Here is a 21,426-nt window from a genome sequence, read left to right as displayed (position 1 = left end):
TCCTATATAGGACATTTTAGGGTAGACTGGGAGGGTTGGTGGAGGCATTTCCTCGGAGAGGATGCCTATCTCTCTGCCCCATCCTTTTTCTTTCAGTACATCAGGCCCCTCCTAGCAAGAAGGGAACAGAAAGAACAGACCAGACAGAACATGTTGAATAAATAGGAAATCCTGCTGCTCAGGGGGCATAAAGGGCCGTAAGATTGGCGTTATCTGTTCTCTGGTAGGGGGTTGGACTTTCAGGGGGTCTCATTCCTTCCCTTTTTCACTCTCCCTTTGCCAGGCAGGAGGAGGGAGTGACCAGACCTGGGACGGGAGGAAGAGGTAGCCGTAATGTTGACCCCTTTCCTTTAAACATCCTAGACCCGCACAGACTTCCCTGAGGCTCTTGAGGTGACTTCGGACTCCGCCCTCTTTGTCTTCCGGCTCTGGTCTGGGCTGTAGGGTTTAAATCTGGCGCGCTTCACTTGGATTGGCTACACCCGGGAGTGGTTGGCTGTCTGCTTGCTGCCGCTCCTCCTCGCCTTTTCCCCGGGCAAAAGGTTTTCAAATTCGACCAGTCGGCGGGCGCGTTCCCTCAGCTGAGGCGCGTCATAGAAGGGTTAACCGCAGCCGACCGGAGGCGGGTACTGGAGAAAAGAGCCAATCAGGAGGACGCGGGGGTGCGCCCTGGGGGCTTATAAGGGCGGCCCTTGGGCGCGCGCGACAGCAGTTGGACTGCGGCGGACGGCTGTGCCTTAGTCTCGTGAGCAGCCCTCCTCTCCGTTCCTCTACCTCGCGCAGCATGTCGGGCCGCGGCAAGACAGGCGGTAAGGCCCGCGCCAAGGCCAAGTCGCGCTCGTCGCGAGCGGGCCTCCAGTTCCCCGTGGGCCGCGTGCACCGGCTGTTGCGGAAGGGACACTACGCCGAGCGGGTGGGCGCCGGCGCGCCGGTCTATCTGGCGGCGGTGCTCGAGTACCTCACAGCCGAGATCCTGGAGCTGGCGGGCAACGCGGCCCGCGACAACAAGAAGACGCGGATCATCCCCCGCCACCTGCAGCTGGCCATCCGCAACGACGAGGAGCTCAACAAGCTGCTGGGCGGCGTGACGATCGCCCAGGGAGGTGTCCTGCCCAACATCCAGGCCGTACTGCTGCCCAAGAAGACCAGCGCCGCCGTGGGGCCGAAGGCTCCCGCGGGCGGCAAGAAGGCCACCCAGGCCTCGCAGGAGTACTGAGGGCGCCCGCGCCGCCGCCACCGCCGCCGCCCGGCCCCTCCCCTCGCCACCACAAAGGCCCTTTTAAGGGCCACCACAACGCTCACGGAAAGAGCTGGGCCCCGTCGGGCTCCGGGCCGGGCGGCAGCGCACTCGCCCCCTCCGCGGCCCCGCCGCCGCCGCCGCCGCGCGGCCTGCCCCTCCCCCGCGCGGCTCGCTCCAGCCGTGGCTCGGCGGAGGACGGCCGTTTGAACGCCGCTCGGTGCCAGGAGCGAGCTCGTGACTCGGCCGGCCTGGCCCCCGAATGCTGATGGGCTGCAGGGAGGCCGCGGCACCTTCTAGAAGGCTGGGCCGGCCGCGCTGACGCAGGGCCGGGGCGCGTGGCGGGGAAGGTGAGTCGGTGCGGACGGCCGCCGGCGGTGCCGCGCGCGTTCCCCACCAGCCCGGTGCTCCGGACGAGACTCGGTTGACGGCGGCGGCGGCGGAGTCAGTCGGTCACTTCATTTGTCCCGGGACGCCCTTTGCTGCCGGCTCCCGAGCCTTGCACGTCCGCGCTCCCTCCATGTCCACTCGCAGGCCTGTGCGCGTCCCGGAAGACACACTTCGCGGCGTGAGCATCTCCCGCGGTGTCGGGTCCCGGCGGCGTGGGGGCTGCGGGAGTCCTGACCCTGGACCCGCGCCCCTCCCGGCGGGTCCGCTCCGCAAGCCAAGCACCTAGATACCAGCACTAGTCCGTTAATCCCCATCTGGACTGAGTCGCCGTTGCGTTGGCCTCGGAACTGGAATTTTGCAGCTAACCCATCCAAGACAGTACTTTAGGGATTGGGGAGTTTCAGATGGACTAATTTTGTTTATTAAAGGATTGTTTTCTTTTTTAAACAATGAGGTGTGTCTTCATTTTGCAGACGGGCTGTAGGATCGATGACTGTAGATTCCTAAAGGTAGTGGGGGTGGGGAGCTATCTGATACAAAGGCTCTACCGTTAACTGGAGCGGCAAATCGTAGATTATAAGATTATGGTTCTTTCTTGGTGTTCCCTGGGAGACAATTTAGTCTGTCAGAACTACTGAGACAGAAACAGAAGGCAATGTATTCCAGGAGAACTTTGGACAGGGGTCCTAGCCTCTGAGGTAAGGAGCAAAGGGTCTTGTGTTTGTCCTTATCTTTCTTTCTTGCAACCCCATCAAAAACAAAGCCACCTTCAAATCTAGTTTATTAGTAGAGTTGGTTACATTCAAAGGCTGTGGCTTGTTAGATGTTTTTTCTCTAGAGACGAAGCCTCCACCTACTGAGGAGACAAGGCATCACCAAGGCCCCAAGTTGAGACAAGTCTCTAAGTCTCCGCCCCTGCAGTTCCATCCCCTGGGTAATCACCCCCCAGGTAACAGTGAGACTGGGGCACAGAGCTGGGATGAAGGCACGGGGCACCAGCAACCCAGGCACCTGTGCCCCACAGACCAGTTAGTGGGCATCATTGAGCTGCCGTGCCACATCCAAGATGTTCTTGGCTCCTTTGTTCAGCAACAAGGTGGCCAGGCTGATGCCCAGGCTCTCGGCAGCCAGCTGGGCTTGTCGTGAAATGTTCCGGGCAGTGATGCCCACCAGCTGTGGATCATCCTCAGGGCCATCTTCATGCTGGGTAAGGGGAGGAGGGTAGGATTTGGTGAGCACAAAAGGGGAAGTAACATACAGACGTGTTTTTTACCCTCTCCGTCACCCTCCAGCCTTGGCACCTGGGCAGGGACATGGATGGTGGCCTGCATGGTCTCTTGCATGCTGTCTGCGCCATTCAGACTCCAGACTCCTCCAGTCAGGTACAGCTGGGAAAGAAAACAGTTGCCTCAGCATATTGTGAGAGGGAACTGCTTAGAAACCTGGGCTTTTCTTGCTGGCAGCTCAGGATGCACAGGAGAAATGCCAGAGTCCCTTCCCTGCCCTCCCACCCATCTTCCCCTGCTTACTTGCCCATCCTTCATAGCTGTATGCACTGCCACTGGCACACTGCAGCCTCCTTCCTGCAACAAGTTCTCCCTGTGAGCTCCAAGGACCCTTACCACCACCCTGTAACCAGAGTCCTCAGAGGTAACAGACCCCTCTAAGGACATAACTGAAAATGAGGTAGCGGCCCAGACCCGGGTCCTGTCCATACTTTCAAGGATGAGTTACCACTAAATACAGAGCAACAGTTTGAGAAATCTACCCACTACCCTTCCCAGCTCCCCAGGTACCCACCCCTCCACAAGAGCACAGGCCCTACCAGGTGCCTCAGGAAGGCCCGTTCAGCAATGCAGCGAAGCAAAGTCTCAGGATCGTGCAACACACCCACCAGATCCAAGATGTCCTGGTCCTTGGCTCGAACTTCCACTCCCAGAGCCCCCTGATGGAAAAATAGCCTAAGATATCAGGGCCAATCTTTCCCCAACCAATGGAGCTAACAACGATGGGAACCAGCCTACTTCCACCTGTTTGCCAGGTCCTTTTGGGCCAGTAGCCTCCCAAGGCTTGCCCCTCTCTGGGAGTGTTCTTGGTTGAAAACAAAGGAAAGGGACACATCAATACACGGCTTCCCTGGTCAAGCATACCTGACCCACAGCATACATGCACTCCTCAGGGTGCAGGATCTGTGGGGGCAGAAGAGGCAGTCAGAAGGGTGGAGGTGGGAGTGCCTAAAAGCACACAGCAGTGAGATGGGGCTTTCCTAGCATACAGAAGGGCTGGAGAGGCAAGAGTGGGAGTTTGGCCTCTGATCCCCAGTCTTCCCAACCTGGGACTCATTTCCAGCTTGCACTGTTAGAGGTGGGAGTCAAAGAACACAGGCAGGAAGGAGATGAAGATCAACTGGGGAGGGAAGAGTGGCAGGCCCTACCTGCCCCACCCGGTTCTGCCAGCCCATGCGCTGCAGGCCAGCTGCGGCCAAGATGATGGCACTGAACTCCTGCAGCTCATCCAGCTTCCGAAGCCGTGTGTTGAGGTTTCCCCGCTGTGGAGAGGCGCTAAGGACCACAAGCTTTGGGCAGTCTGGAGCCTTATGCTGTTCCCTTTGCCTGAGTCTCTCAATCTGCTAACTTATCACCTTTGAGTTCTCAACTTAATGACAACAGCTAACACTTACCTCATACTTACTACATGCCAGACGCTGTTCTAAAGTGCTTTAGATATGTCAATTCATTTAATTTTCACAACCCTATGATGTAGGTAAGTATTATCATCTCCATTTTACAGATGAGAAAAATGATAGAGAGGTTTTAATTTATTTAATAACTTGCCCAAGGTTACAAGACTTCTGAGAAGCCTTCCCTGACTCTCAAGTCTGTGTTTAGATGTTCCAGCTAGAAGCTTCCAGAGAATTCCCTACTTTGCGCACTGGAGCACTTAGCAAATACTATTTTGAAAATCAGTTTTACAAACATAACATTGTAAAGATCAAAACAATATAGTGGAATATAAAATAAAAATGGAGTTATGGTTACCAAAGGGGAAAGGGGATGGGGGGAGATAAATTAGGAGTTTGGGATTAGCAGATGCAAACTACTATATATAAAATAAACAACAAGTCCTATTATATAGCACAGGGAACTATTCAGTATCTTGCAATAAACTACAATGGAAAAGAATATGAAAAGGAATCTGTATATATACGTACAAGAATCACTTGCTATACGCCAGAAACTAACACAACGTTGTAAATCAACTATAATAAAACAAATTTTTAATTATTTAAATTTAAATGGAAGCACCCCCCCAACCCCCCTCCCTCGAGGTAATCATTATTCAGTATCACTCTGTATTACCAATGCCTGGTTGTCGTCTGTCTCCAGAACTAAAATGTAAACTCCGTGTAAGCAGGGACAATGTTGATCTTGCTCACCATATCCCCAGTGCCAGGCACTTGCCTGGGGCTAAGAAAACATGAAAGGATTATGAATGAATGGATGGATGGGTGGATGGATGGGAGGACAGGCAGTCCACTGCATCCATGGTCCACTTCCTCTGGAAGCCCCTTCCACTCTCACGACTCCCAGGACCCTCTGGACCTCGTCTTCCTCCTTGGTTGCTGCCTCCTCCCTCCGCTAAAAGGATACAATACTCTTGAACTCCAGATGTGGGAACTTTCTCTGCAGCTGGGCCGCTCTCCGCAGGGAGCTAGTTCCCACCACGCTGCTCAGAGAGATGGTTTAAAATGAGATTTAACTCGCATGAGATTTAACTAGGCAGGCACTGTTCCCTTCCTCCTCCTCCCACCCCTCCATCTTCTGTGCACATCCCACCAAGATGCCTATCCAGGCCCCACTCACCTCTTCTCTGGCAAGGTTTCTAGGGTCTTCCCAACAAATTTTGGGTGAAAGACCACAGCATCATAGGGGCTCTCCCGCCTGGGGATGGAGGGAAAGTCATAGAATAAGGAAGGGAGAGATCTCGGTTCAGGTCACTTCCAGGCTCTCTCAATAGTCAACTAACTGGCATTTTCTGAGTTTTCTGCCATGCTTGACACTCCTCAGGACAGGGGGGACAGCCTAGAGGCAGAAGGCCAAGTCCCAAAGGGAAAAGTCAAGGTTAACATGATGTCTACCCCATGCCGAGGCCCCCTGACTGGCAGGACTCTTACTTGCAGATGGCTCCAATGGTGAAGCCAGGAGGAAGCACTGTGGGCAGGTCTTTCAGGGAGTGAACAACCAGGTCCACTCTAGAGAGATGGCAGAGAGGGAAGGAGAAGGGGTCTGAGCAGCACGTCCCCAGCCCTTCTCCACCCACTCCTGCCTGTACGTCACTGGCAGAGCCTAGAGCAGTTCAGGAAGCAGGCCTTTCCGAGACCTTGGGTCCCAGAGACCTGCTCCCCTCCTACCCTCCCTTTCACCCCACTCCCCCAGCCAGTCCTGCACCCCAGGCAGCCAGATGGCTCAGAACCAGGACACTCTCCTTTTCTGAGGCCTGAAAAACTCACATATGAGCCCCTCTCTAGCCCATCCAAGCATTTAAGCCCAACAGTCTAGCTGATACCCAGGTCTGATGTGCACTGGGGCCCTAGCGAGAGCATGGGAGGGCGCCATGCTCCCTGCTTTCACTTACTCATTCCTCTCCAGCGCGTGTTCCAGCTCCTTGGTAAACAGGCTCTTCTCTCCAATCTGCCAGGCAAGAAAGAGCCTCAGGGTGAATCTTTTGGGGGAAGGAAAGAGGAGGGGGAAAAGGGTTGGATGGAAAATGTTACCTTAGAGAGAGCAGTATCAAGAATCTTGTCCCCTGTGGTGGACATAGCAACTGAGGAGAGAATCAACAAATCAGACATTCAGTGATCAGCATTTATTGAGCCCCTACTGAGCTCAGCACTTGTGCTAAGATTGTTGGTGGATACAGAGGCACATAAGCCCTAGTCCCTACCCTCTGGGAATGTACGATCTAGGAGGAAGACCAGACGTAATCACAAAAAGACCCAAAGCAGATGTTAAATGCCAGGCAAGCCCAGGTAGTCAGAGCTGGAGGTGTTCAGAGAAGGAAAGGGCCCTCCAAACTGGGGACAGCCAGAGGCAACAGGACCAGGCTTTGGTCCAAGACAAAGCCAGAAACACTGTGTTCTCCCCTCCAGGGGTTAAAGGCTTCCCATTAGCTTCCATTCCTGTCCAGAAAACTCACTGATTTCAAACTGCAGGCCTGGGTATAAGGCTTTCAGCGTTGCCACCACACTGTCCGTCTGTATGCGGGCCAGCTGCGGGTAGAAATTCAGGTTAGTCCTGTCCTCTGGCCACTACCCTAAGGTCAGACCCTCACAGGGTCAGGGAGATCCTGAAAGGATTGGAATTCAGAGAGGGGATTGAATGCCCACCTAGGAAGGGGAGGGGTCTGGCCTAGGAATCCTCTGTACCCCAACTTCCCAGCCCAGGGACTATCTATTTACAGAATGCAATCTGTCATCCTGCATGGGATTTGATACTCAGTCACCCCATTTCCTCATCCCCGAGCTGCTGAGAACGCTCTGGGCCCCCCAACTTATAATACCGTGAACACAGAAGTCTCTGACATACCTCCTCCACCCCGGTACTTACACTCACCTGGCTCTTGCGGGTACCCACGCGAATCACTCTCATCTTTGAGCTGTTTTCTTCCTGCAGAAAAAGTCCCCAGGTCACAGTCCCTGCTGCTCTTTGTATTCCTCAACACCTTGTCCAAGAACCAGAATCACTGGCTTGGAAGAAAGGAACCTCAGCCCCTGGCCTGTGGCCAGCTGAGCCTCGGAGTGGGGAAACACTCCCCTCCCCAAGACTGGTCCCTTTACCTTCCCCAACAATACCTTCTGCCTCCTCAGGGATCCAGAGAAGCAGAGACCAGAGTGAAGTGATAGTAGGACCTGCTGTTGCTGTAATGACCAGGACACTAAGCCCTGAAGCCCATCCAAGCTAAGGCAGTAGGAATGCTGCACTCAGCCAGGTGGGTAGAGAGATAAGGTCTATCAGTCTGGCCCCAGGGAGGGTGGGGCCTGCAGCAGGCAGAGGCAGGACAGCTGGGGCCACACAGGGGAACGTGAGCTGAGTCACTGAGGACAAGTTCAGCATCCACAACAGAGCGGCACTTGAGAAAGCTTCAGTGCCACCTAGATGCCATAAGAGCTACCCCACAGCTGCTGCACTATGGATCTCATAATCTGGACGGAATGCATGACTGGGGTGGACAGATCTGACGTACGGTCCTGCTCAGCCTCTTGGCTGGGCGAAGTTGAACACATCATCTTATTTGTTCATCTATAAACCTGTTTGTTCATCTATAAAATGAAGAAGTTTGCACTCAAGTATCTTCTGCTTTTGATATTCTGTAAGACTAAGAGGGTGAGCTGTCTAATGTCCATTCACCTAGAGTGCAGCCTCTGGTTTCACCACAAAGGAAATATTAGGATGTCAGAGACCAAGCCAAGAACTCAAAGGGCCATGCCTCTTCCTCTTGCCAGGGCACCTTGGACAAAGGTATTCAGTGCCAAGCAGGCAGAACTGGGTTCTCCAGTCAGGTCCTGTTTCTTCCCAGATCAGACAGTGGTCACTATAGATACTGTCAACTTCCCCTGTTCTGGGATCTTCATCCTACAGAATTCTTCTGCAGTCAGGTATCTGGGGCCTCTGTTGTTGGAGGAGGTGACAGCTGGCTGCTCTTGGACTCTAGTCTATTCCATAGCTATCACTTCTCCAATAAATAAACGCTGGGGGACCCTAAGCAAATTAGGCTAGGTTTGAAATGCTAAACATGGCAACTAAAATTCTGGACCACAGGGAGCCCACACAAAGGGATCTAAGGTCCCAGAAACTGCTATGTTCAAACAACCCCTTAATTTCATTGATTCTGCACAGCATATTCAAGTCAGATTGTTCCAGTAAAAAATTCCTTATTGAGCATGTATATCATTGCTTTTAATCTTCATAACAACCTATCAGGTAGACAGGGCAGGCACCTCTGGAACTACGTTACAGAAGCAAAGTCTGGCTCTGAAGAGCAAAGTGACTTGCCCTGGGCCACAGGGTTAATCATGGGTAGAGAGCTGGAATCCAGATCTTCTTACTCCTAGTCCAGCACTCAGGAATGTCAGCAATGGCACAGAAGCCCACTCCTTGCCAGCACACAGGTCAGGGAGAGAAAGGGCAGCTGCCCCACTCCTTTCTTATCTCAGGCTGACGTTGGCCTCATGGGCTCTGCAGTTTGCATCTGCACAAGCCCAGAACTGGGACCCCAGACTAGGAAAAGGAAGGCCCAAGGGCGTCCCCCGTCCATGGTAGTAACCCAAAGATGTGTCTCAGTTGGAGACTTTTGAGTGTAGGCTGGGGCTGGGTGTCCATTAAAAAGAAAAAAAGCGGAGAAGGTGCACTTCCAAGATGTTTGTGTGCAGTTCGGAGAATTCGAGGTACACTCTCCTCTCTGGATCCAAAATGGAACACTTCCCCAAGGTGGCTGAATCTCGACTAGGACCTGTCTCGTGTGAAGGGATCCCGGGGAATAGCACCCTGTCTCGTGCAGACGAATTTTCCTGTGTTGGGTCACTACATCTAGAGCCGTGGAAACCACGCCTCATGGAATCCCATCCAGATCCCCGCAGGAACGGGGTTCCGTTCGAGACAATCCATCTGCTCTTAAGTCCGCCCCCACCGCTCACTGATTCCCGTAAGGGCAACCCAGCTACTGGCCCTTTAAAAACTGTTCGAACCAAAAAAAAAAAAAAAAGACGGATAATCGTCCCGACCAATTGACGACGGAGAGTGCCAACTTGGGGCCAATCGTGGCACTGCTAGTGCAGAAGACCGAAGCTGCGAGGGTCACCGTCTCAGGACTCACCGCCGTTGCGGCCGCGTCGCCGTTACCAGACATGGCTGTGCGCGGGAAGTAGGCCGTGGGCTGCTGCCAATGTCCTCCGGAGTCGGGCAAGCTGAAGGCCCCGGCCGGCCGGGCACTGGGCGCACGCGGAGCTCGCAGTCCTCCGGCAGCCACACACTCCCGGCTCCGCTAAGTGCGTGCGTCACTTCCGGCCCCGCCCCAGAGGTCCTAGACCTCCCCTGGGCGGGAATTAGAACGATTGCAACAGAGAAGACCTTACCTTGGGTTACCGCACCTACTCCCCCAGGCTGGCTCTCGTCTTCCCCGTTTGAGACCCAGGCCCACCAACTGTTCATTTTTACTTTTTACGTAGCCAGGAATACCGATGGTCAGTGGCCAAGATATGCTTCCCGGATTTATCCACAAAGTAAGTTCTTTGCAGTCCCTCCTACCGCCACCCAAGGGAACGTCAATAAACCAAAAGTAGGCGTGCCGAGAGGAAAAGGATATTAACCCTACAATGCGGCGTCGGAAGTTAAAGGCTACTTGAGCAACTTACCATGCCCCCAGGCTGCATTCAACGTCTACACATAAAAGAGACCTGCTTCGGAAAGCTAGTGACCCAGAATTCCACAGCTTTATCTCCTTAGCTGTGGCACAAGCAATCAGTGCAGCTCATGTGGTGCTTCTTCTGCTACAACCCTGAAGCAGGCAACTAAAGACAAATAACTGAAATGGGAGTGCCAACACATTATTAGTGTTAGTGGGAAAAGGGCTTGTGAGTAAAAGTGCTTTACCCACTAACAGTACTAATAACCACGTATTAACCACTTTCAAAAAACTGGACACTTGTCATCCATACCAGCCCGAGGGCTACAAGATTCCAGCCTTGACTTATCTCTATGTATTTCAAAAGCACCTGGTATTTGACAGAGATGTTTTGCAACTGAGCTTTAAGAGATATGCAGTGGTCAACAGCCCCGAACTAGCTCTGACTTGACCACAGGACCTGGTGTCCTAAAGCTACCTTTGCTTCATTACCATGCCAAGATCCCCGCCCAAGGGGGATATTTGTACTCTGCTAGGCGCAATTCCTGCCGTGTGGAAGACTGTGATGCCCCAGCTCCCCACCCCCCAGAAATCTCTGCCCTGTTTCTAGAGCCCTGATGACATCTGCCTCCTATCCCTTAAATTCTCTTACTGCCCTCCCTTGGGGGAGAAGGTGTCTTTAGAGCATGTGCTCTCCCCTCTCCATTCCTTGATCAATGAATAGTTCCTGCTCTGCTATACTGAACATGGTGTTGTTTGACCGGAATTTGCAACTCCAGGCAGAGGACCCACTGAGGGGTCACTGACCTCTTGGGGACCAGTAACACATCCACTGATTGGCTCCTTTGACCTTCATAACAGCCGTACTAGAAAGATGTAATTCCTCGTGTACAGACGAAGAAACTGAGGTCCAGAGAAGGTTCAGAGTTGCCCTAAGTGAAACTAAGAATCAAGCTCAGGGCAGCTGACCCAAAGTCTGTATTCTTAGCTGCTACCAGTGTAGTGTACTCTATCTGCCTCTTCTGAATACTACCTAAACCACAATGTCTAAGCTACTTCTTTTAATTAAACAACCCCATAGGAGCAATTTTCCAATGGGCAGTGTAACCCCAATTACACGCAGACACTTAGCAATACAAACTTCAGCTGACAACTTCGAAGAGGGAACAAAATGTTTCAATAAAGGCCCTTTTATCCTGCTTATCATCTGGTACTGAATACAGCAAGACACCAACCCACCCATTATGAAGGCAGCCTTTAAAGCCCAAGGCTCCCCACGAGAATAGGCCTCCAGCTTGAATACTCTGTCCTTACAAGAGCCACAGAGACCAGCCACACTATAGAGCAGAGTCCTCAGTCCGGGCTGCTCTTGGGGCTCAGGCCTCAGGCCTTTGCAGAGGTTCTTCAACTGAACTCTACTAGATGCCACAGGCCCCACTCATTACTGGAATGAAGTCCCGTCAACATCATCTTTAAGGAACTCTGTAGGAAGGGAAGGGGAGCTCTAGGAGAGCAGAGGGAAAGAAGTACATTTTGCACAGTTAAGAATCACCAGGAAGTCCCCAGAATAAATCCTTCAACCCCGAAATCATTATATGCTTTTATTTATAGACTCTGGGAGCCAGGACCCAAGCACAGCCTGGTGCTCTTGGATAGAGAATAAAGCCGCTATTGTCCAGACTCTGAGGTTGCTGAGGTGCCCTCCCCCTCTGGTCTGGAATGATCTACACTGCTCAAAAAGTCAACAGGAGAAATGGCAGGTTGGCTGAAGGAGGAGGCAGGAAAAGAAAGTCCCCTTAAGTCCTGAGGGCTATGGCATCAGATGAGAGCAGAGTCCTGGGCATGTCTGCCTAACTCCTGTGCAACAGCCCTGTCTCTGTCCCCCTGTGTCCCTGCTGCTGGGCCTCCACCATCACACCCCTCCCACTAGCCGCTTAAGTGCCCCTCCTGGCGTGTATGAGCAAGTCCCTCTGCAGCCCAGCCTCCAGGCTCGCAGTCAGTCGGGCTGTGGGCGGGTCGGTCAGCAGAGTCAATTTGTTGAAAACACCTCGGCCAAAGTAGTCAGCAATCACAGAGAAGCTGTCGTTGGAGCACTTGAGCTGCAGGGAAAGAGAAGAGTTGCGAGTCAAAAACCCACAGGACGGGCTTCCCTGGTGGCACAGCAGTTAAGAATCCACCTGCCAATGCAGGGGACACAGGTTCGAGCCCTGGTCCGGGAAGATCCCACATGCCTCAGAGCAACTAAGCCCATGCGCCACAACTACTGAGCCTGCGCTCTAGAGCCCGTGAGCCACAACTACTGAAGCCCGCGCGCCTAGAGCCCGTGCTCCACAACAAGAGAAGCCACCACAATGAGAAGCCCGTGCACCGCAACGAAGAGTAGCCTCCGCTCAACGCAACTAGATGAAAAGCCCGCGCACAGCAACGAAGACCTAACACAGCCAAAAATCAATCAATCAAAATAAAACAGAACACCTCATTCCATCTCTTTAAAAAAAAAAAAAAGAGAGAAGCCACTACAATGAGAAGCCCGCGCACCGCAACGAAGAGTAGCCCCCGCTCGCCGCAACTAGAGAAAGCCTGCGCACAGCAACAAAGACCCGATGCAGCAAAAAATAAATAAATAAAATAGATGCATTAAAGAAATAAAATATTTAAAAAAACAAAAAACCCACAGGAGGAAGAGAAAAGAACACCAGTCCCCAGCGCTCACCACCTCCCTGTGGGCGGGGGAGTCACGTCATCCCCACCTGGTGCTGGAACTGATCATGGAGATCTCGCTTCTGTTCCTGGGCCCGAATCATATCCATGACCTTGCGGTTTTCAGGGAGGCAGGTGGGGCAGTCGGCATCACTTTCCGAGTAACTCTCAAAGCAGTGCTGGTGGAAGGAGTGGCCGCAGAGAAAGTGGACTGAGGGCAACTCCAAGGCACTGTTACAGATGCTGCACTTGGTCTTCTGGAAAATCTTCGGACTACAGGCAAGGGAGACCAGAAAAGAGTGGCAAAAAGTGAGGGCAGGGCCAGGAACCATGTGGAGAGAGAAGGCAGTTGGAGGCAATGAGGAGACAGAGGTCCCCGTTAAGGAACTACGAGGCCCTGCTCTTACCACCTAAAGCGGGTCACAGGAGGACCCCACGCTGGGCCTGCAGGGGGTCTCAGCACCCTCCCAGCAGGTCCATCCAACCCAAGAAAAGTACCTCCTACAAGATAATATCCTCCAAAGCCCAATACATCACGTTCTACGTAGTAAATCATTCTTTGGAATTCCTCCATCAAAACAGATCTTCAAGAATGAAATGCTTGGGCTTCCCTGGTGGCGCAGTGGTTGAGAGTCTGCCTGCCGATGCAGGGGACACGGGTTCGAGCCCTGGTCTGGGAAGATCCCACATGCCGCGGAGCGGCTGGGCCCGTGAGCCACAATTGCTGAGCCTGCGCGTCTGGAGCCTGTGCTCCGCAGCGGGAGAGGCTGCGATAGTGAGAGGCCCGCGCACTGCAGTGAAGAGTGGCCCCCACTTGCCTCAACTAGAGAAAGCCCTCGCACAGAAACGAAGACCCAGCACAGCCATAAATAAAAAAAAAAAAAAAAAAAAAAAGAATGAAATGCTCAAACACACTCCATACAATCCTCTGTCTTTGAAAAATGACACCCTGTGAAAAACAGTGTTATCCCCGGACGCCTCCACAGTTCTGGATGCCAAGTACCTCGCCTTCAGCTCCTGGATCTCCTGGCGGATACGGGTGGTCTCCTCTCGGTAGCGCCGCACCCGGAGCTCGTCCTGCGCGATCTGCTGGCTCTGCTTCTGCAGTTTTTGGACCAGGTAGTCCCGGATGACAGACAGGGTGGCCGTGGAGTTGTGGGCCAGGGTCTGCACCACTGAGATAGGGAGGAAACAAGACCATGAACCAAGCAGCCCTCTGGATAAAACTGAAGGGCCCCTGCCCCAGAGCCCGAGTGCCGGCAGCCTGCACCCAGCCGCCCACCCTGTCCTCGGAGTACCTAGAAGAGGCGGCATGAGGTTCTTGCTCTCGATGTGCTTGAGCACCGCCGCCACGTACTGCTTGCAGTCCTCCTCCTTGCGGGCAAAGTAGCTGAGCGCCTGTTCCCACAGGGAGGGCTCCTGCTCCCCGTGGCGCTCGCACACGGCGAGCACCTGCCGGTACTGCTCGTGCTGCATGTGATAGTGCATGATCTGCTGGAACCTGCGGCCGGGCAAGGCGCACATCAGCAGCTGTCCCTCGCAAGTAGCTCGGCTGCATTCCCCTTCCCTGAGATTCCCCAGACTCTTACAGTTTCCCCTGCTCATAGAGGTAAAGGACCCCATCCTGGAAGTCATGCATCTGGCAGAGGACCAGGGCTTTGTCAAAGACATCACAGAAGCGACCACTCTTCAGTAGGGAGATGGCCTCCGCGTGAAGCTTCTCTTTGACCTAAAAGAGGAGGGTAGAGCTGCTGGACATCAGGGAAAAACGACAAGGCCTCTCAGGACCAGGCAAGTCAACTATCTCTTCCCCTCAGTCCAATTTCCTCTTCACGGGGGACCATTTAGCCCCCAAGGGTGAGGTGTTATTGGTCTAAAGAAAGCGGCAAGAGGCAACCAGGAAAGAAATGGAAGCGGTTTTTTCTCCAGCGCCTCCAGCCACTTTGCCAGGTCTCACCTGCGGCTCCTCCTCGTGAGCCCAGTTCTGGAGTCGCAGCTCAAGGAGCGTGTCATAGATGCCCTGCGGGGAGTCAGGCTGCACCTCACTCATGTGCTCTAGGAAAGCTTTCAGCTCCCGCGGGTTGTTGGCAAAGATGGGGATGAACTCCTCTGAGTTGGCCTAGGACGGCAAGGGAGGAGAGGTGGCCGAGTGAGTGGGCTCGGTACTTGGGCTGCTAAGGTGATCCCTGCTGACCAAAAGCCATTCTCCCTGAGGCCTTACCCTGCAGCCTGGAGCCTCCCTATCGCCTCGGCCTTCAAGGCTGGGCCGATAGTCAGTACAAAGTCCCTTCAGCAACTCGGTCGTCTGCTCTGGTATATGGTGCATGAGGATCTTGCCATAGCGTTTCATGTTGCTCTCTGCCTGCTCAAAAGGCAGCTTGCCGATGTATTGAAGGGCTTCCTGATAATTCTGTGGAGAGGGAAAGGGCAGAATAAGCACGTGCTCCAGCCTCACCCACCAGGAAGCACTTGCAGCATCCCAGGGATGTCCTAGAAAAAGAACAGGGTCCTGCCCGTGTCAAGGGGCTCACCTACCTTGATGTCCTCTAGCTGGATCTTCAAGTACCACTCGTGATGTGCATGGTTCTCAGCCAAATAGAGGGCATGGGAGTAGTAGCCAGCCTGCCGGAGGACCTTGATGGCTGTCTCCACATCAAAGTGGACTTCACTCTCACTCTTTGTCTGCCAGGGAGACATTAGACAAAACCAGTCATAGAGAGGTTGTGGTTGGGGAACAGAAAGGAAATATGCATCTGATTCTAAGACCAGATTCTTAAGGCAATAAAAAAGCTGATACTTTTTTTTTTTTTTTTTGGGCAGCGCTGAGCAGCATGCAGAATCTTAGTTCCCCAACCAGGGATCGAACCCGTGCCCCTTGCAGTGGAAGCATGGAGTCTTAACCACTAGACCACCAGAGATGTCCTAAAGTTGATGCTTTTAAAGCACTGTTATCCTGCCTCTCCAGAAGTCTTCATCTGCCTCTACTATTAGAGGGACTCGTCCGGGAACACAGGGCTTCCCTGGGCTTAGATACCACGAGAAGTTCTGGCATCAAAAAACAAGAGGGGGGCTTCCCTGGTGGCACAGTGGTTGAGAGTCCGCCTGCCGATGCAGGGGACACGGGTTCGTGCCCCAGTCTGGGAGGATCCCACATGCCGCGGAGCGGCTGGGCCCGTGAGCCATGGCCGCTGAGCCTGCGCGTCTGGAGCCTGTGCTCCGCAACGGGAGAGGCCACAACAGTGAGAGGCCTGCGTACCGCAAAAAAAAAAAAAAAAACAAGAGGGGTGGGAATTCTCTGGCGGTCCAGTAGTTAGGACTCTGCGCTTCCACTGCCGGGGGTCCGGGTTTGATCCCTGGTGGGGGAACTAAGATCTGGCAAGCCACGCAGTGCAGCCAAAAAGAAAAAAAAAAAAAAACCAAGAGAGAAAACAGGAGAAAACTCGCAAAAAAGGCTATTCCTCTTCCTAGTTTATAGACCAGAGGACTCTGGTCCCCAAATAAGGTCAGCTCTTCCCTGTCTCTGCAGCCCTGGTGGAGCCCCTCATGCTCAGTGGGGCCCTCACGGAATCTCCCGCCAACACCACCCTGCACCTTGATGAATTCCTCCAGCTTCGAGCTGTCCTTGAGCTTTGTGTAGCAGTTGAGCAGTAGGGTGGTGTGGTCGGCATTGGCCAGGGACTGCCGGTGCAGGGTCTGCAGGTAAGCTGTTAGGTTGTGGATGCGCTGGGCATCCAGGAACTTGCGGATCACATACGATGGCTCCAACTTTCCAATGGTTCTAGGGAGACATATGCATCAAATAGCATTGGGGTCAGCGTACTTCTCAAACTTTCATGTGCATAGGAATCACTTGAAGATCTTCTTAAAATGCAAATTCTGTTTCAGCACATCTGGAGTAAGGCCTGAGATTTTGCAATTCTAACAAAATCCCAGGCAATTTCGATTCTACTAGACCATGGACCACATGAGTAGCAAGGCTCCAGAGCACTGTTTCTTAAACTTGGCTGAAAACAGGAATTCAAGAGAGGTTGGGAAAGAGGCTAGACAGGTTCTTAAGACCCCTTATTAATTTAAGAATTAGTATTGAGGGAAGAAAGTGTGGAAGCAAGAGATGAATACCCTTTTCCCTTTAAAGACTCTTATCAAAATGAGTATTAACAAAGGTCAAGTTAACATCTAAAATAACAGAAACTCATCAGCTCAACTGCATGCTGGTCATGTAATATTTGACCCAAAACATTCCCTTTCCAATAAGGTATACTGTCTTCTCACTTGAGGCATCACAGTTTCTGGAGGAAAAAAAGACGGTTCACAGTGGAGTCCACCCTCCTTCCCCAAGTGCAGGTTTTAGATTATCTGGATGCCTGTCCCTGCATTCAGAGCTATATCCTAAAGCGCCTCCAGACTGACCGGATATACTGCTGGACAGCCCCATCGTGGTTGCCCTTGCTGTAGAGATGGTCCCCATACTGCATGAAGATCTGGGCCAACCCATCACTGTCCAGATGTTGGCTCTTGGCCAGATTAATCGCCATCTCGAATAGGTTCTTCTTAAACAGCATCTGGAAGGGAAGAGAGATTAGAAAACTGGAAGCAGCAGTCCTTAGAAGACACCTTCCCAGAACGCACCCACAACACACAAGGCAGACAGTTGTGAAGCCCCGATCAGCCTAGATCTTAGACAGGGTGAGACCTCTCAGATACCCCCAAGACCAACATCAGCTCGCCTCACAAGGTTCTCTACAGGCAGGCAGAGTGGACCCTGAGAGTGGGCTCAGGCTCCCAGCCACTGCTTCCCTCTAAGGCCTCATCCCAGGCCACTGGCCTTGTAATCCTACCCTAAGGAAGCTGAGTAAGTGACCCAAAGGGAAGGAAACACCCTGGCCAAGGGACTTGGGGAGCCTGTTCCTAGAGCTGCATCTGGGTGCCCACGGCCTGCTCTGGGAATCTGGTGGCCTTGCCTCCAGTTTGGTCTGTGTGTCCTTCTCCTGCAGTGCGTGGACCCGCCCATCCCGCGTCAGCACGTACAGGGAGCCCCACTCAGCAAGCACATCTACTATATCCTCAAAGACGGTGCTATAGGCTATGAACTTGTTGCACAGGTCATAGATGTTGAGAATCTGCTTGTCGGAGCTCTGGGAGTCCCTGCTGGTAAACTCTGACCTGTGTGGGAAAGAGAAAGACCCAGATGTTTGTACCACCTCTGTCTCAGCTCCCCTCGATTTCCTTTCCAATACAGCTTTGGTGTTGCCCATTCCACCCAGAACAAGACACCGCTTTGGCCCCTCTAGCAGCTCATCCTGTAACACTTAGCATGGTGCTGGCAGTTGTAGGAAGAGAACATATAGACCTGGTCCTACCCTTTAGGATCCTATAATTAATACAGGCAACAGATTGAAAAATTAACTACATTCCAACATCCATTATTTAACAAATAATTAGTGCCTGGTGTATGTAGGCCACTGAGCTTAGTACTGAATGAAAACTAACATCTGACAAGGATCACTTGCATCACGCTGAAGACCCCATCACCCTTTCTGGTGGCTCAGAGAAAAAAAACGCCCTGTCTTGCATCTCCCAGAGCTTTCCAACTTCTCCACTACTCAGTCCCTTGTTCCTCTACCCAATTCATTTTGACCAAGGAGTAAAAATCCCAATACCAGGTCCCAAATTCCCTGGAGCATTCTAGCGCATCAGGGCTGCTCAGCAAATGTCTGCAGCAAAATCACACACTTTTCAGCAAAAAAAAAAAAAAAAACATTATAACTGAGTCCAGGTGTAAGCACAATCTACCTAAAACCAAATAGGAGATTGACGGGATCCAGGCATTAGGAGTTTAAAATCAGGTTAATTCTGGGGAACAAGTTCAGCCCTCTCCCTTTTGCTTCTCCGTGGAGTCCTTACTTGGGAGAAACCTTCCGGTCACGGGAGACAATGACAAGGTAGCCTCTAAACCAGTGAGCAATGAGTTTATGGCCCTCAAAGGCAAAGCAGGGCCCCCGTTCATCAGGCTGGTATAAGTAGACGCATTCATCCCCTGCCACTATGAACTGCAGGTCCTGAGAAGGGTCGCTTAGGGCTGAGCAGCGCAGGCCACAACCGTGGGTGTCCAACTCCACACGAGGGTAGTCCTTTCCAGAAACTATGTAGGACTGCAGGAAGTAAGAGAGGGGTTAACAGGCTCCCTTTGAGGAGGAGGCAGCTAAGCCTTCCCAAAGGTATCTCCACCTCCATATTGGCTCTCTCTTCTTAATTCTTAGCACCCTAAGACCTTCCCTGGCTGCTTGCCGTCTCCATTAACCACCACCCATCTATTAAATATATAAGCAAAGACTACATTTCTTTCCTCTGTATATACTATCACTACTTACTACAGGTATTTAGCAAGTAAGAGAATTTTACTGCTTTATCCAAAAACCACTGCTGAAACAAAACAAAACTATCGCTGAGACTAAGCTGTTATAAATTAGGAGCACAGGAACCAGAGAAGTAAAGCAACTTGTCCAGTGTCTCTTAAGTTAATTAGGAGAAAAACTTAGGTCTTTTACTACAAGACCAAGAGTTCTTTTCCTAGCTCTAACTCTTCCCAGTCTCCTAAGGGAGGAAATAAAATATTAAGCTGGGCAAATGATTCAAGGTTGTATGATGAAAGCTGCAGGAATTCTACCTCTTTTGTCAGTTCCTTACCCTAGCCCCCTGAGCAATGTTAAAGCCTTTCCTGCCTGCCCGTAACAGTGGAGGCCCTGGTCCTACCTGAACATTCTCAGTTGTCACAACAAACAAGTGAGTGGTCTTTCCTGCTTGGCGAAAGGCCAGTCCGGTAACAGGATAGTTGCCCTTGTGCAAAATCTGGGTCTTGCTATGCCGGTCCCGAGTGATGTCCCCTTTGTTCAATGTAACACTGCCATCTGTGAAACCTGCAGGAGAGCAAGAAACAGCATTTTATTGAGGCTGAATAGATCAGGAAGCACAGAAGGGGAAAAAGACCACTTGAGGCACTTGTTAGAAGTGACAATCTTTCTCCTCATACCAGACTTCTCCAGGGGTTACCATGAAGATCAGGACTCACTGACTCATTTTCAAAGAACAAAACTAAATGCTTTCCCATCCAAAACTTTAAAATCTCAAACGCATCAGTTCAGTACAAAATGGTCTCACGAAAACAGTGAAGATGAGCTGCAGAAGCAACTCTGAAGAAAATCTATAAAGAATCATGGGGTGTTAGCTTTGCCTTCTTTCTGCTTACCGATGGCCATAAAGTTGAGATTTTCATGGACAGTCAAACAAGATACAACAGTCGGCTCTGCCCCTGGGATGGCAGGGAAGATTCGCGTGCAGAGTGGATTGCCACCATCTCTCTTCTCCAGGTTCCAGATCTTTACCTGTGGACAGACCTCAGGTATGTGAATGCTAGTCACCCTCCAACAAACAGCCATTCCCAGGCTCCTGGGTCTTTCCCATTTCCTTTCTAGGACTCACCAGGGGGTTGATCCCCTCTTCATCCTCACCAACAGATGCCAGAATGTTGTGCTGCTTCAACTGGTACAGGTGTGTCACCCGTAGTTTGTAGGCCTGGAACCCGGTAAGCTGTAGGGAGCGGGGCAAGAACCAGATCTGGCCTTCCATGTGTGCAGAGTAGTCAAGGAGCCTCCTTTCCAAGGAGAGATACTTATATTTAGGCCAGAACCCAAATAACAACTAACATACATACAACTCTTTACATTTTCAAGGGTTTTTGCACAGATTATCTTCTGGGAACTCCCCATCTTAAAAAGACTAGAGGGCTTCCCTGGTGGCGCAGTGGTTGAGAGTCCGCCTGCCGATGCAGGGGACACGGGTTCGTGCCCCGGTCCGGGAAGATCCCACATGCCGCGGAGCGGCTGGGCCCGTGAGCCATGGCCGCTGAGGCTGCGCGTCCGGAGCCTGTGCTTCGCAATGGGAGAGGCCACAACAGTGAGAGGCCCGCGTACCGCAAAAAAAAAAAAAAAAAAAAAAAAAAGACTAGAAAAGAAAGGCCCGAGTTTAGTGGCAGCATTATGAAAAACAAAGCAGCAAACTCATGGTCTCATTTAACTCCTCCCCCACAATACTGGGCTGGGGAGATGACACCTCACATATTCATCTTTTAAAGCCAACTTGCATCCGTTCTTTTCATCGATCTTAAAAAACAAAAACAAAAGAAAAACCTTGCCGAACTCTTATTCTACGCCCCTTCTGCAGATAAGGAAATTGAAGCCCAGAGAGGTTAAATGACTCGCCCAGGATTGTTCGCTCAGTTGGCAACAAGTTAGAGAACGGACTTCCTCCTTTCTTCCCTCGGACCACAGAAGGAGCACTGGGCGCCCATCTAAAGGAAAGTGGCACGTAACACGAACCCCTCTGACGGACAGATATCATCCCACCTGTATCTCTTCAGGGATTCGGGGAGGGAAGAGGCAGCTCCAGAGGAAGGATATCTCCAAAGACTAGGCTCCCTCGGCCTGAGTCGCAGACAGTGATGCCAGGAGGGAGGCAAAGGAACTTGGAAGCAGAGGGTCCAGAGGCAGGCGCAGCCCCGGGAGCAGCCCCATCATTGCCCAGTGGCTCCTTCACCAGCTCCTTGTCGAAGAAAACGAAGCGCCGCCACTGCAGGTAGGCCGCCATCTTGGCCGAAAGCCCCCGCCTCCGGTAGAGAGGTCACATGAGAGGAGCCGGCGGAT

General features: G+C 52.2%; 3 protein-coding genes across 7 annotated transcripts; 1 reads left to right on the top strand and 2 right to left on the bottom strand.

Moving 5' to 3' along the window:
• The first annotated feature begins 264 nt into the window (after positions 1 to 264).
• On the top strand, positions 265 to 2,077 carry LOC132493159 (histone H2AX). Its single transcript, XM_060103411.1, has one exon. It carries the CDS (start codon positions 785 to 787, stop codon positions 1,214 to 1,216), a length of 432 nt encoding a protein of 143 aa, XP_059959394.1. The 5' UTR covers positions 265 to 784; the 3' UTR covers positions 1,217 to 2,077.
• A 314-nt stretch (positions 2,078 to 2,391) lies between these two features.
• On the bottom strand, positions 2,392 to 9,688 carry HMBS (hydroxymethylbilane synthase). 4 transcript variants are annotated; one of them, XM_060103409.1, is made up of 14 exons: positions 9,500 to 9,688; positions 7,234 to 7,293; positions 6,824 to 6,896; positions 6,402 to 6,451; positions 6,263 to 6,318; positions 5,802 to 5,879; positions 5,491 to 5,568; positions 5,278 to 5,353; positions 4,987 to 5,094; positions 3,778 to 3,816; positions 3,453 to 3,572; positions 3,157 to 3,210; positions 2,929 to 3,015; positions 2,392 to 2,830 (listed from the first exon to the last, which is right to left on the bottom strand). In XM_060103409.1, exons 1-14 carry the CDS (start codon positions 9,530 to 9,532, stop codon positions 2,657 to 2,659), a joined length of 1,086 nt encoding a protein of 361 aa, XP_059959392.1. In that variant the 5' UTR covers positions 9,533 to 9,688; the 3' UTR covers positions 2,392 to 2,656. The 4 variants fall into 4 exon arrangements, with proteins under 4 accessions (XP_059959392.1, XP_059959390.1, XP_059959391.1 ...); XM_060103407.1 differs by lacking the exon at positions 4,987 to 5,094 and adding an exon at positions 4,062 to 4,175; XM_060103408.1 differs by lacking the exon at positions 4,987 to 5,094 and adding an exon at positions 4,062 to 4,175 and having other exon boundaries at positions 7,240 to 7,293.
• A 1,926-nt stretch (positions 9,689 to 11,614) lies between these two features.
• On the bottom strand, positions 11,615 to 21,382 carry VPS11 (VPS11 core subunit of CORVET and HOPS complexes). 2 transcript variants are annotated; one of them, XM_060104532.1, is made up of 16 exons: positions 21,184 to 21,382; positions 20,207 to 20,355; positions 19,974 to 20,121; positions 19,481 to 19,644; positions 18,632 to 18,879; positions 17,689 to 17,890; positions 17,138 to 17,289; positions 16,319 to 16,505; positions 15,263 to 15,409; positions 14,949 to 15,137; positions 14,685 to 14,846; positions 14,317 to 14,456; positions 14,026 to 14,228; positions 13,731 to 13,902; positions 12,778 to 13,000; positions 11,615 to 12,126 (listed from the first exon to the last, which is right to left on the bottom strand). In XM_060104532.1, the coding sequence occupies exons 1-16, from the start codon at positions 21,368 to 21,370 to the stop codon at positions 11,962 to 11,964; spliced, it is 2,838 nt and encodes a 945-aa protein (XP_059960515.1). In that variant the 5' UTR covers positions 21,371 to 21,382; the 3' UTR covers positions 11,615 to 11,961. The 2 variants fall into 2 exon arrangements, with proteins under 2 accessions (XP_059960515.1, XP_059960517.1); XM_060104534.1 differs by having other exon boundaries at positions 19,974 to 20,109.
• Positions 21,383 to 21,426: the final 44 nt, after the last annotated feature.

Source organism: Mesoplodon densirostris, chromosome 7 (genome assembly GCF_025265405.1).
Source record: "Mesoplodon densirostris isolate mMesDen1 chromosome 7, mMesDen1 primary haplotype, whole genome shotgun sequence".
NCBI classification, from domain to species: Eukaryota; Metazoa; Chordata; class Mammalia; order Artiodactyla; family Ziphiidae; genus Mesoplodon; species Mesoplodon densirostris.
Note: the sequence above shows the minus strand (reverse complement) of the source record. Positions and strands in the feature narration are given on the sequence as shown.